The following is a 14,745-nucleotide window of genomic DNA, read 5'->3' on the forward strand; positions in this document are numbered from 1 at the left end:
ATGTGTCACGCACTTCCTGGTTTAGGGGTGAACCTTTTTAAATCTTCGGGAGGGGGGTGTTGAGCAGTGCAAAATGTTTGTTTGCCTTATCATTGCTTTTCGTTTTGGTAAAACCTCCTCAGGGCCCCACACTCGTAACTCTAATCCTAACCATGCCCCTCCAGTGCTTTTCCCACATTTTAATTGTATATTCCCTTCTCCAGATCAGTTATAGTTATTTGGAGGGACATATTGAATTGAGGGTTCAGGTTTGGGATGAAGGGGCCTTATAGAACTCTTACCATGTGCCTTGCATTTGTCAACCATTCATGGTCCTATCACAAAGAATTTGAAGATGTGGCAATACAGTATTTAATTGTACAAATATAGAATCACTTACAGATAGAATCTGGGAGACAAACAATACAAGGAACCTCAGAAAATAATATGTTCAGAAAATAAAGTGGAATATAAACAACACTATTTTTAATCTTACGCACACATATTATGAAAATTAAAATGTCAGTGTAAACTGAAAACAGACTTCTCAAGCTAGAGTGAACCAAGTGAGTATTGGTCACCAAATCCGGGAGGAGAATAACGCACTGGAGAGGAGCACTTGTAGCCAAGGTGTTTATTGGAATACGAGAGAAGTCGGCCAATCGCCAAGTCGGCCTGCAGGAGAAGTCGGCCAGTCACCAAGTCGGCCTGTCGGAGATGTCGGCCGGGCGGAGAAGTCGGCCACTTCAACTCTACTAATAGGCAGGGAGACTGTACAAATCTATGTTCGTAAGCTACAGAGCAAATTGCTGAGTTCATATAGGCTACCTACTATAATAGTACAACCACTGCATGTAGGGCTGTTGGGTACCAGGCGACCCCTACATCACAGCATTCGACAAGCAAAAATATTGACCATTCGCCGATACATGGCAGTTTTGGGACTCATTCAGGGTGATCGCATTGAAATACTTATTAGAAACTTTTGACAGATATTTATTACTCATACGTTATCATTGGATCTTCATTTTTTTTAAACGAAATCTTGCAGTGACACACATGTGTGCCATGAATAATAAACAATGCGAACCTGTAGTTGAGAGAACGTGCCGGCGGCCATATTGTTACGTGGATAGCCTGGCTTTACCACCCTTTTCACGGGGGCGGCAATGTGTCGGTGCTTGGTTATTACTAGATCAATGTTTGATTCTCTCTTTCAGTAACACCTTATGGCAATACGGAAGTTCAGTGGGGGAAGATTACCTGTAAGGTCATAGTTATTTAGCCAGAAAGAACTAATTATGTTTTGTGCATAAAATATAAGTCTTTTTGTTTTGCATTTGCCGTCTTCGTTACGTATAATGTACGTTTAATCATGGAGCTATTTTTTAGATCCATGGTTTAATAAATGGCAACTAACAACGTTTTCTAAGTACATGTACGGTGTTTCATAAAATAGATGTATTTTTCTTCCAAAATGTTAAGCGATTATTGCTGGATTACAATGCTTTGTACAATGCTTTGAACTTACAGTCATCTCGCCGCCAACTGACACATCATGTGGAAATGGAGAGACGTTGGCTTGAGTCTAGACTACAGATCACAGATACTTATTTATTTCCGTTTTTTACGGATGTTGGATGACAATTATTTATAAAATCAAACTGGAAACATTTTAAAGTCAAGCATTCCATAGTTTATTTCCAAACAGTAAAAATACATCACATGAAAGTAGCCTAGTTCCGTTGCCAGAAAATGCCAATAAAAAAACTAGAGACGTTTCAAAGTGATAGAATTATTCAAAATAGTTTATTTAGAACAACGAAAAATATATAACGTAAACGTAACTGATATTACAACAAAAATCTAAATAGTCAAAACCTGAAATACACATTACATATTATAAATGCTAATGGAATTTCGATAAGATATATAACATAGACGTAGAGAAATGTATTGGTCAGCATTTAAGTTTATTTTAAAACATGAAAAGTACATAACATAAAGGTAATCGAGTTGCGATGATAAACGAAAGTAAACGGCGCTGAAAAAAAAAACACTAGAGAAATTTATTAGTCAGCATTTAAGTTTATTTTAAAACATGAAAAGTACATAACATAAAGGTAATCGAGTTGCGATGATAAACGAAAGTAAACGGCGCTGAAAAAAAAAACACTAGAGAAATGTATTAGTCAGCATTTAAGTTTATTTTAAAACATGAAAAGTACATAACATAAAGGTAATCGAGTTGCGATGATAAACGAAAGTAAACGGCGCTGAAAAAAAAAAAACACTAGAGAAATTTATTAGTCAGCATTTAAGTATATTTTAAAACAAGAAAAGTACATAACATAAAGGTAATCGAGTTGCGATGATAAACGAAAGTAAACGGCGCTGAAAAAAAAACACTAGAGAAATTTATTAGTCAGCATTTAAGTTTATTTTAAAACATGAAAAGTACATAACATAAAGGTAATCGAGTTGCGATGATAAACGAAAGTAAACGGCGCTGAAAAAAAAACACTAGAGAAATTTATTTGTCAGCATTTAAGTTTATTTTAAAACATGAAAAGTACATAACATAAAGGTAATCGAGTTGCGATGATAAACGAAAGTAAACGGCGCTGAAAAAAAAAACACTAGAGAAATTTATTTGTCAGCATTTAAGTTTATTTTAAAACATGAAAAGTACATAACATAAAGGTAATCGAGTTGCGATGATAAACGAAAGTAAACGGCGCTGAAAAAAAAAACACTAGAGAAATTTGTTAGTCAGCATTTAAGTTTATTTCAAAACATGAAAAGTACATAATAACATAAAAGTAATCGAGTTGCGAGATTGTAATGGCAATTTCATCAAAGGACAGAAAATATATTACCGACATGGTTTCATCATTCTGTTGTCGGTGCTGCGATGTAAGACGCTGCCTTCATCAATCTGGACGTTGTGATTTCTTTTCTTCTGTATCTCTGCCATAACTTGTTTAATTTTCCTTCCATGAGCCGTGTCTGTTTTCGCTGATAACGTCGCAGTTTGTCCTCACTGATTAGTTGTTGCTGTAATGTAATAAGTTTGGCATCTGTGTGGAGCAGCTGAACTAGTAGATAAAATTGGATATTTCCGCGTTGGGCTTTGGTGTTTAGTCGGTTATGCCATCCCTCCAGGTCGTTGTTGGTTCTAATAGCTCGTCTAAATACACACCAAGTGTGTGGTTCCCATCTCCCATTCATCCATGTTTGCTGAACGTATTCACATAGAGGTCTGAGTTGGTCGTTAGCGGCGGTGGTCAGTTGTTCTAGAGTCGGCTGTATGTGTTCCACTGGTATATACGGTAACGCGAAAAGTAATCTAATAAAATCTTGGGCTGGTCCAACTAGGCGGTAGATTCCGGAAAGGCCAAGGTCTTGCACTTTCCTCCATAGAGCTTGTTTCCAATGAAAATTACATCCTCGAATTTGAATTCCGGGAAATTCGCTCTCTGCGGCGCGCCATACGGCTGTTTCAAAATCAACAGTAACGGTCAAAACTGAAAGAATGGGAAGGACTTCTTTGACGGCGCGAAAAATTGCCTTATAATCGCGTTTACGGCGTCTTGACATAAAAAAAAAAGCTACCGGTACTTGCTTAACGTTGTCGCCATTATGATCCCCAAGAAAAGCGTGAATAGAAAAAAGTTGATAAAAAGGTTCGCGGATTACCTTAAAAGTGCCGTCAAGGAAAATACTAGTGGCCGCTGCTAGTAACTGTAGTTGTAAAACTGTGGCGAAAAATAGATGGCGGGCTCCTTCAACTACGATGTCTTTACGGAAAAAATCTGCGGGTATCCAATTTACGTCGAGTTCAAAATCAAGGTCCGTTGGTTCTGCGGGTCGCTCTTTCTGTCTCTGATAATTACTGCTTCGCGCAAGGTTGGACGGATTAGGACGGCTTGATGCAGGGTCTTCAGGTCGTAACTCGGCTAACATGACTTCTTCGATTATTGCTGGCGCTGACTGGAAAATATTTTCTTTTGCTTTCTGGTGTACCTTTTTGGTGACTTGAATCTTTGTTTTTATTCCTGGTTCTGCTGGGTGTATGTGATTCGTCATCGAGCGGGTAAATACGTCTCCTATCTGTTCCACCGTTGCCTTACAAACCATCGCCTTATTTCTAATACAACACCGCCATAAATTACCATTCTTTCTTGCACCGGACTTTATAGTGTACCTAAAACCTAAAGAATCAAATAATATTTTACTGGATCTTTGGGATACGCCTTCAATAATTTCATAAGTGATTTCGTCTGATATTTCTGTGTCGATGTGGTCGGGTAAAGTTGGTATGATATCCGGTCTTGGTGGTCGAGGGGCTTCAGTTGGTTCTGTGAAAGAAGTGGATATATTAAAAGAATGAATATGTAAAGAACCCTCTACCCCATCTTCCCTGGGCCCAGTGTCCTCTTCCCTGATCTCAGTGGCACTCTCCCAATCCCCGTCTCCGGCGTGATCTGCCCCTGCCCAGCGTCTTCTTCCGTGGTCCCAGTGTTCTCTTCCTCTTCCTCTACTTCAGTGTCTCCTTCCCCAGTGTTCTCTTCCAGTGTTACCGCAATGTCTTCCATGGCATCATCTTCACCCGCGTCATCCGTTGAGGTCAATAAACTAAAGCCAGGAGGAGGAGAAACTGGCGTTCGAACGGGATTACATCTACCGCAAACCCAGGCAAAATTTTCAATTTCACCATTCCTCAGACTGCGATACAACACGTGACTCACGCCACTGTCGCATAGTCTGTGCTGCCACCTTGAGCAAGAATCACAGCACATACCATGATGACGGCCTGAAACCACCCGGTCGCAAATGATGCAAAGGTCATTGTCATCACCACGTCTCAGGAATACAGGATACCTGGAATTGGGTTTTCTGCTTCTGGAACTAGCACGCATAGCCATAATAATAAATTTTCTTCGTGAAGTAGTAGTAGCAATAAGAATAAAGTAGTATTCTGAGCAGTTAGACTGAACACAGAGTGAAGTAACTGCAAAACTCGTGTGTTTTTATATCATTCGATATAATTTGCATATCATTTCACACTTTCTTATTGGCTTATTAGGTTGATTATTATCTATATTCAAACGACGGACAATAATGAATACATTAACACCTTCGATTCTTTAGTAAAAATGCAAAAAAAAAAAATCAAAATTTGGGGTTAAATAACATTTTAAATAATTCTGTATTCACATAAATAATTTTCAAATCCGAGTTTATAAGCAGTATTTTTATTTCACAGGAAATAACTTTGCGTGTAGTTGTGATAATTACATACAGTGTCGATACGATTATATTTTCCAGGGACCGTATACTGTAAAATGATTAATTTTCACTGAGTTTAAATTTCGCTAATTTACCATTTCAGGCATATTCAGTGGGTTTTAAATTCATGGTTTTATCATTTGGATAATGTGCTATATGCTAAATTTTACATATTCACTGGGTTTTAATTCAGCGCATTATCCAGTCAGCGAAATAAGCAAAATTAAAACCCAATGAATAATTAACCCCTTTACAGTATTATAGTTAAAACATTGCTTATATGGCTATTTGCGCCTCAGCGCCCTCTGTATGCCATAAAATACTATATCTGTTAGTTAGTTAATTCAGGCTTAAACATCATTTGGTAATGTTGATTTTATATTTTAAAGCAGAATTGTTATCCGTAAAGAAATGATTTTCTCTCTAAAACCCAACAATAATATATAAAGTGCAATAAATGAAATGCAACAATTTAGTTCTACAGTAGTTAAACTACAATGACAAAATTTATGTATGGCCGTAAGAGCAACGCATTATCAAGTCGGCAAGTTCAAATATTAACAGCTAGTACAATGGCAAAAATTATGTATGGCCGTAAGAGCAACGCATTATCAAGTCGGCAAGTTCAAATATTAACAGCTAGTACAATGGCAAAAATTATGTATGGCCGTAAGAGCTACGCATTATCAAGTCGGCAAGTTCAAATATTAACAGCTAGTACAATGGCAAAATGGTTAAGTGGTGTCACAATTACAACAATTCTGGAGGTATAATGAAACACTTAAACACATCCAACTATTGTTTGATCTGTTAATGGAGGATCGAACCAGTCCTATGGATAAGATATATTTTACGTCCAGATTTTACGCCACCACCGGCACTTAGAATAAATATTCACGTCTCTGACGTCATACAGACCTGGATTTGAACCTGTCATTTTATTGTGTTTGACTGTATACCACTGCGCTGCAGACGCTGCAAACATCTCGAAAAGTGTTCTATATGTAAGTTACACAGGGAATGTATCAGGTATGGTTGATCGACGTTCAATATGAAGCCTTCAAATAAACATTACATAAAGGACAAAATAAACTGTGCTTATGGTACTTACATGGTAATTATAATTTAGCGCACTTGATAATTTTAGTTTATGTACGACCATGGTACGACGAAATGTCGGCAATTTAGGGAAAAAATGTATGTGCGGTGAACAGAGATATACCATGGAGGTTTATATTTTGAAATCCGTACTTGACGTTCGATAAATATTTTGTATATACTCAACGCCTACGAATGTAGTCTGTACCTTAAAGACCGGTAGTCAATCAAATACAAAAAATGGATTTCCCCGTGGTTAATAAATACGAAGCATAGTCCGATTATCCGTGGCCTTTGTACACCTTCAATAGCAGTGTAATCTTTGTCGGTGTTTTTATAATAAAAGAAACGCAATTTGTCTGTAAAAACATCGGCAGTTATCACCTTGGACAATAGATGTTAATCGGGTCGGTGTGATGCTTGCTGGCATACATCCTGTGGGGTCATGTACTTGGCATACACAAAATAATAGCGCTCAAATGTTGCTCAATCTTTATTAAATAGAATAACAGACTAAATCAGACGGGTATGAACCGGACTTTGGTTTTACAATACAATGTACATTGGATGTTCATTTATTTAGCTCCATGATTGAACAATGTGCTTTGCGGTACGACGCAGGTTACTGTCAGAGTGGACTGCCGCTAAAGCTCGTCAAAAACACAACACAACTGAATCTTTATTAAACACAAACAAGAAAAACATTTTCAGTCCGATGCATTCACTCTGAAATCCCTTCAGTACTCTGTAAATAGAAAGACATGTTATTCACTAACTGTCAATTAAGGTAGCAAGACTATTATTTGTGTTGAAAATTACGATTTTCACATTTATTTATTAATTGATGAAATGCACTATAAACTTTCATGTGATAAAGTCAACATAACATAGAATGTCATGTAAGTTGGTTAAAATGTAGATTTTCTGAAGGGAAGCAAGGCAGCCTCAGTAGTGTTTTCCAAAATCAATAACACAGGTTTAATCTGTGTGCCTATAAGTTTCAAAGATAAACTCAAGACAAAGCAATGTTAGGATGTGTTATCAGTAGCTATCTGACACACAATGAGTGTTCCCAAACATTTTAGTGGTTTGTCGCCGCCCCGGTTTGTTTCACAGATTAGTCATTTGCATAATAATAATAATAATAAAGATAATTTATTGCATCCTTAGAAATACAGTGTTTCCATCAGTTTATAGCAACAAAAGTAAGATATTAAAAAACAAAATAACAAAATAACTATAGCAAATAATAAATGATAGATTTTAGTGTTTTTGTTAAGTATCTTTCTCGTTTCTCATTAAGAACGAGCTGTGTATAAATTCTCCAACAAGTTTGATTACATTTGTGTTAGAATTTTTCATTAAGTATGTAAATTTCTGTTGGTCAGTTTTTGTTTCATCAGGAAACTGTATATTTGAGAATATATCCATTCGCAGTGTGTGATATTTTGGGCATTTGATGAGGAGATGCATTTCATCTTCTATGTCTGCTAAAGTACATTGTTTACAAATCCTGTTTTCCAAAGAAATTTTAGGTTGGGTATGTCTACCCTTTTCTATTGCTAGGCTGTGATTACTTGTTCGGAATCTAGAGACAGAAATTCTATGTTTTAGATTCAGTATAATTAAGTAACTTTCAAAGTTGTAGTTTGTTTTGAATTGAGTATATGTTCTCAACTTAGGTTTATCCATAATTGTCTCCTTCCAGAATTCAATATATTTTTGTTTAATATTGTTTCCTATTCTCTTTATATTTTGTTTTGTTGCATTCAATTTGTCATTGATATTCTTTATATCTAATGTGTTATCTTCCTTATTTAACTCTTTGTAAATTGACATAATCCATGGGAGTTTGCAGTTTATCTGTTCATGGTATGCCTGTTTTGTTAAATTACATTCTGGAAGTTCTTTGATCCGTGACAAATACTTTATAAGATTTATTTTGATGTCTACTAGTAATGGTAGTTCACCTATTTCTGCTCTACAAGCTAGATTTGATGAAAATTTATTCAATCCAAGCATTCTTTTACTAAATTTCAGATGGGTTTTCTCGATTGGTGTAATGTCCCATTTATTATTTTCTTGAATTTCGAAGCCCCATACATCTGATCCATATAATAGTATTGGTCTTATACATGTTTTGAATAGGTGTAACATTGTTTTGCAGTCAGTTTCTTTTGGCACAGAAGTCATCATTGCATATAAAGCTCTTGTGGCTTTGTCTGCCAAATTATTTCTTGTGTCGCTGAATTTACCATTCGACTGTAATGATACCCCAAGGTAGTTGTATGAAAATACACAACTAATATTTTGACCTTGATATGTAAATTTTTCAGTATTTCTCAAGTATCCTCTTTTAAATATTACAATTTTACTTTTTGACATATTCACTTGGAGTTTCCAATTTTGGCAATATTTCTCCAAATTATTGATTGATCTCTGTAGACCTTTATTTGTTTCTGATATTAAAACTAGATCATCTGCATAAAACAGTGAGCTAATTTTGATGTTATTAAGTTGAACTTGATCTTTGTCATTGTTTTGTATTGGACTATTTAAGTCATTGACGTATAGATTGAAAAGCATTGGACTCATAACACATCCCTGTCTTACACCTGTGATAGTTTCAAATATCGGAGATATCTTATCACCGAAACGAATGCATGCCTTTGTATTCTGGTACATATTTTGAATTAATTTGTAGATATTTCCAGTAATACCATTATTTAGCAGTTTATAGAATAATCCTTCTCTCCACACTTTGTCAAACGCTTTTTTAAAATCGATGAAGCAAGTATAAATTTTTTTGTTTTGTTTCAGATATTTATGAACTATTGTTTTTAAGACAAAAATGTGATCAGTTGTCCGGTACCCTTTTCTGAATCCTGCCTGATTGTTGTTTATGATATTCTTGCTTTCTATGAATTGGCATAGCCTAATATTTATTATTGTGCAAAATGTTTTGCCTATACAACATATGAATGTGTCAGACACAAGGTCACACAGCCACTGAAAAAAAATCAGTGATTTTGGTGTTTTCATATGCCGAATTTATCCAATTATAGCTATCCCATTCCTTTATTTTTTTGGTTTCCAATAGCCTTACACATTTAGATGTCCCTACACATGTTAAAGCAGACCTTGATGGGAAAACAAATTGATTGTGCCGATAAACAAGCTTGAAAATCTTTGCTGTTACTTCATGGACGTTTTCTAGGAGTTTATGTTTTTCAAAATACAAGGTCTTTAACAAAAAATAACGTATACTTATTGTCATCGGATTAACACAAAATTTTCACAGCTTTAAGGTGACAGTGAGAGGAACTTGAATGTGTCCAGACAAACTATTTCATCGATTATTTACCAACGAGTTGTGGTTTGAGTAGGGGGCAATGCGACTAAAACAGTAATTGAAATTCAGCACACTATTTTTTAAAACGAGTTGCTTGCATAAAACTGACCAGACACATTCAATTTACCAGACTATTGAACAACTAGGAAAAGTGAAAAAAATACTTCTTATCGCCAGCATAAATGCGTAATTATTTTTTTTACAGAAAAAGTAATTTTTCACCTTTGATTAAGTAACGAGTCATAGAATGCAGATACGGACATGGCACACACACCTTTGCAAAGCTTGAAGTCTGGCGATTCTAAAAATATATACTTTCCTGGGTCTATTTGTAGTCATTTGGTCACAATTAGAAGATGAAAGCAAGTAAGCAAATAATAGTCCCGCTACCTTAAGTTTAGTTTATTCAAGACACAATCGCGTCTCCTGGGAGACGGATATGGTTAAAATAACAATTAAATACATTGAATTCCTAGTCTGTAATGTAATAGCTGACTTCTCACTTACTCACATTTTTTTAATAGTACGTGACGCACGAAAACACAATTTCCGTAATCAAAGTGTACGAACGCAATCTGTACTGTAAAAACCGACTTCTGACTTACGTCTATACTGTACTGGCCAACTTCTCACTTTCGTACTTGACACATGAAAAACAATGTTTGTAGTCATTATGTACGAACGAAGTCTGTACCGAAATGACCGACTCCTCACTTTTGTACTTGATGCACGAAAACATATTTGTAGTCAATATGTACGAGCGTAGTAAGTACCATGTCCAGTAATGATCGACTTTTCGAGAAAAAAAATGTAAATATGTTTGAACGTAGTATGTACGTAATGACCGACTTCTCCGATGTTTCACCGGCCGACTTCCCCACTGGCCGACTTCTCCGATGTTCACTGGCCGACTTCTCGCACTGGCCGACTTCTCCGTTGTTTTGCTGGCCGACTTCTCCTGCTGGCCGACTTCTCTTGTTACCGTTTATTGTCCAACTGCTAGGCCTGGAACTGAGTCTAAATACTCACGAGATGTTCCATGAAAATGTATTAATATCATTATGCAAATAACTAAACTAAACGTTATAGCCTCATTTATGTATCATTCAGCTTCTAGAAATATTTCGTAATCCAGATCCTTGCAAGCTCAACCATTTGAAACAACATTGATTTGGGTTTTACCATGACAGTTCCAATTCTAAATCTGTAGCAAAGTAATGCAGTAGCAATTGAAAACTTCTATATCTTCTTCTCATACGAGACACATGTGAGTAATGTCTGAGGGTTAAAACAATACCCTCTAATGACGTTCCAATGGTAGGTGAATAAAGTATGAATGCCTAATAAAATGTGTACCACTGCAACATATGAGCAGGTTTAACACTCTGATAATTAAAATTTATGAAGCAATCTATACCTGTGTTTCTCAGCATGTATGAAACAGGTTTCTGGTTTTATACACTGAGCAATGCTGTTGGTTTATTTCTACTTTTTATCTAACTCAACCCACAGACAAGGAATTATACAGAATGAAACTGATTTCCGATATAGTGTCGAAGAAGGTTGGTTATCTTGGGGATTTGGTGTGCTTATAAAGAAACCATTATATTGGACATTAAGTAGTATAACAGGAAGAAAAAATAGAAATCTGCAAGGCACATATGTTGTGTTAGAACTTCTACAGGTAAGTTTACACAATGATGTAATATTTACTAAACTGACAAAACTGTGGTAAAGATTATAATATATTGCATAACATTTGCATATTACATGTATATGCATTATTATTTCAAACAGAAATTTTGATAATTAACCTACTTATTCTTCACTTACAAAACTCCTAGCAAGAGTTATACAATTACACATTTGATATAATAAAAAGTTAGCAATGGCACAGTGAAAATAAACCATTGCAGTTGTATGGATACTGATTGGTGATGTCAGATTCGTGTGGCTGTAAAACAAAACACTGTGGCAGTCAGGATAATGAATGTGGTGGTGTGAGACTAGTGTGGCAGTAAAACACAGCACTGTGGCAGTCAGGATAATGACTATGGCAGTGTCAGACTAGTGTGGCAGTAAAACAAAGCACTGTGGCAGTCAGGATAATGACTATGGCAGTGTCAGACTAGTGTGGCAGTAAAACAAAGCACTGTGGCAGTCAGGATAATGACTGTGGTGGTGTCAGACTAGTGTGGCAGTAAAACAAAGCACTGTGGCAGTCAGGATAATGAATGTGGTGGTGTGAGACTAGTGTGGCAGTAAAACACAGCACTGTGGCAGTCAGGATAATGACTATGGCAGTGTCAGACTAGTGTGGCAGTAAAACAAAGCACTGTGGCAGTCAGGATAATGAATGTGGTGGTGTGAGACTAGTGTGGCAGTAAAACAAAACACTGTGGCAGTCAGGATAATGACTATGGCAGTGTCAGACTAGTGTGGCAGTAAAACAAAGCACTGTGGCAGTCAGGATAATGAATGTGGTGGTGTGAGACTAGTGTGGCAGTAAAACAAAACACTGTGGCAGTCAGGATAATGACTATGGCAGTGTCAGACTAGTGTGGCAGTAAAACACAGCACTGTGGCAGTCAGGATAATGACTATGGCAGTGTCAGACTAGTGTGGCAGTAAAACACAGCACTGTGGCAGTCAGGATAATGACTATGGCAGTGTCAGACTAGTGTGGCAGTAAAACAAAGCACTGTGGCAGTCAGGATAATGACTGTGGTGGTGTCAGACTAGTGTGGCAGTAAAACAAAGCACTGTGGCAGTCAGGATAATGAATGTGGTGGTGTGAGACTAGTGTGGCAGTAAAACAAAACACTGTGGCAGTCAGGATAATGACTATGGCAGTGTCAGACTAGTGTGGCAGTAAAACACAGCACTGTGGCAGTCAGGATAATGACTATGGCAGTGTCAGACTAGTGTGGCAGTAAAACACAGCACTGTGGCAGTCAGGATAATGACTATGGCAGTGTCAGACTAGTGTGGCAGTAAAACAAAGCACTGTGGCAGTCAGGATAATGACTGTGGTGGTGTCAGACTAGTGTGGCAGTAAAACAAAGCACTGTGGCAGTCAGGATAATGAATGTGGTGGTGTGAGACTAGTGTGGCAGTAAAACAAAACACTGTGGCAGTCAGGATAATGACTATGGCAGTGTCAGACTAGTGTGGCAGTAAAACACAGCACTGTGGCAGTCAGGATAATGACTATGGCAGTGTCAGACTAGTGTGGCAGTAAAACAAAGCACTGTGGCAGTCAGGATAATGACTGTGGTGGTGTCAGACTAGTGTGGCAGTAAAACAAAGCACTGTGGCAGTCAGGATAATGAATGTGGCAGTGTCAGACTAGTGTGGCAGTAAAACAAAACACTGTGGCAGTCAGGATAATGACTATGGCAGTGTCAGACTAGTGTGGCAGTAAAACAAAGCACTGTGGCAGTCAGGATAATGACTATGGCAGTGTCAGACTAGTGTGGCAGTAAAACAAAGCACTGTGGATGTCAGGATAATGACTGTGGTGGTGTCAGACTAGTGTGGCAGTAAAACAAAGCACTGTGGCAGTCAGGATAATGAATGTGGCAGTGTCAGACTAGTGTGGCAGTAAAACAAAGCACTGTGGCAGTCAGGATAATGAATGTGGTGGTGTGAGACTAGTGTGGCAGTAAAACAAAGCACTGTGGCAGTCAGGATAATGAATGTGGCAGTGTCAGACTAGTGTGGCAGTAAAACAAAGCACTGTGGCAGTCAGGATAATGACTGTGGTGATGTCAGACTAGTGTGGCAGTAAAACAAAGCACTGTGGCAGTCAGGATAATGAATGTGGCAGTGTCAGACTAGTGTGGCAGTAAAACACAGCACTGTGGCAGTCAGGATAATGAATGTGGCAGTGTCAGACTAGTGTGGCAGTAAAACAAAGCACTGTGGCAGTCAGGATAATGAATGTGGCAGTGTCAGACTAGTGTGGCAGTAAAACAAAGCACTGTGGCAGTCAGGATAATGAATGTGGTGGTGTGAGACTAGTGTGGCAGTAAAACAAAGCACTGTGGCAGTCAGGATAATGACTATGGCAGTGTCAGACTAGTGTAGCAGTAAAACAAAGCACTGTGGCAGTCAGGATAATGACTATGGCAGTGTCAGACTAGTGTGGCAGTAAAACAAAGCACTGTGGCAGTCAGGATAATGAATGTGGTGGTGTGAGACTAGTGTGGCAGTAAAACAAAGCACTGTGGCAGTCAGGATAATGACTATGGCAGTGTCAGACTAGTGTAGCAGTAAAACAAAGCACTGTGGCAGTCAGGATAATGACTATGGCAGTGTCAGACTAGTGTGGCAGTAAAACAAAGCACTGTGGCAGTCAGGATAATGACTATGGCAGTGTCAGACTAGTGTAGCAGTAAAACAAAGCACTGTGGCAGTCAGGATAATGACTATGGCAGTGTCAGACTAGTGTGGCAGTAAAACAAAGCACTGTGGCAGTCAGGATAATGAATGTGGTGATGTCAGACTAGTGTGGCAGTAAAACAAAACACTGTGGCAGTCAGGATAATGAATGTGGTGGTGTGAGACTAGTGTGGCAGTAAAACAAAGCACTGTGGCAGTCAGGATAATGAATGTGGTGGTGTGAGACTAGTGTGGCAGTAAAACAAAACACTGGCAGTCAGGATAATGACTATGGCAGTGTCAGACTAGTGTGGCAGTAAAACAAAGCACTGTGGCAGTCAGGATAATGACTATGGCAGTGTCAGACTAGTGTGGCAGTAAAACAAAGCACTGTGGCAGTCAGGATAATGACTATGGCAGTGTCAGACTAGTGTGGCAGTAAAACAAAGCACTGTGGCAGTCAGGATAATGAATGTGGTGGTGTGAGACTAGTGTGGCAGTAAAACAAAACACTGTGGCAGTCAGGATAATGACTATGGCAGTGTCAGACTAGTGTGGCAGTAAAACAAAGCACTGTGGCAGTCAGGATAATGACTATGGCAGTGTCAGACTAGTGTAGCAGTAAAACAAAGCACTGTGGC

General features: G+C 37.9%; 2 protein-coding genes across 2 annotated transcripts in view; one reads left to right on the forward strand and one right to left on the reverse strand.

Annotated features, from left to right (window-relative positions):
• Positions 1–14,745, forward strand: part of LOC102803920 (charged multivesicular body protein 7-like) — a 28,450-nt gene that overhangs the window by 445 nt on the left and 13,260 nt on the right. The window contains exon 2 of the mRNA XM_085504437.1: positions 11,234–11,405. Within this exon, the coding sequence (XP_085360563.1) occupies positions 11,234–11,405 (172 nt within the window). The remainder of the gene's footprint in view (positions 1–11,233; positions 11,406–14,745) is intronic.
• Positions 2,872–4,907, reverse strand: LOC146737989 (uncharacterized). The gene is made up of 2 exons (XM_085504814.1): positions 4,462–4,907; positions 2,872–4,423 (listed from the first exon to the last, which is right to left on the reverse strand). The coding sequence occupies exons 1-2, from the start codon at positions 4,905–4,907 to the stop codon at positions 2,872–2,874; spliced, it is 1,998 nt and encodes a 665-aa protein (XP_085360940.1).

The sequence above is a fragment of the Saccoglossus kowalevskii genome, chromosome 10, assembly GCF_978046115.1.
Source record: "Saccoglossus kowalevskii chromosome 10, keSacKowa6.1, whole genome shotgun sequence".
NCBI classification, from domain to species: domain Eukaryota; kingdom Metazoa; phylum Hemichordata; class Enteropneusta; family Harrimaniidae; genus Saccoglossus; species Saccoglossus kowalevskii.

Coding starts and splice junctions, on each gene's coding strand:
- LOC146737989 (XM_085504814.1), bottom strand. CDS start 4,907: ATGGCTATGCGTGCTAGTTCCAGAAGCAGAAAACCCAATTCCAGGTAT. Junction 4,424..4,461: donor GCTGGGCAGGGGCAGATCAC/GCCGGAGACGGG, acceptor CACTGAGATCAG/GGAAGAGGACACTGGGCCCA.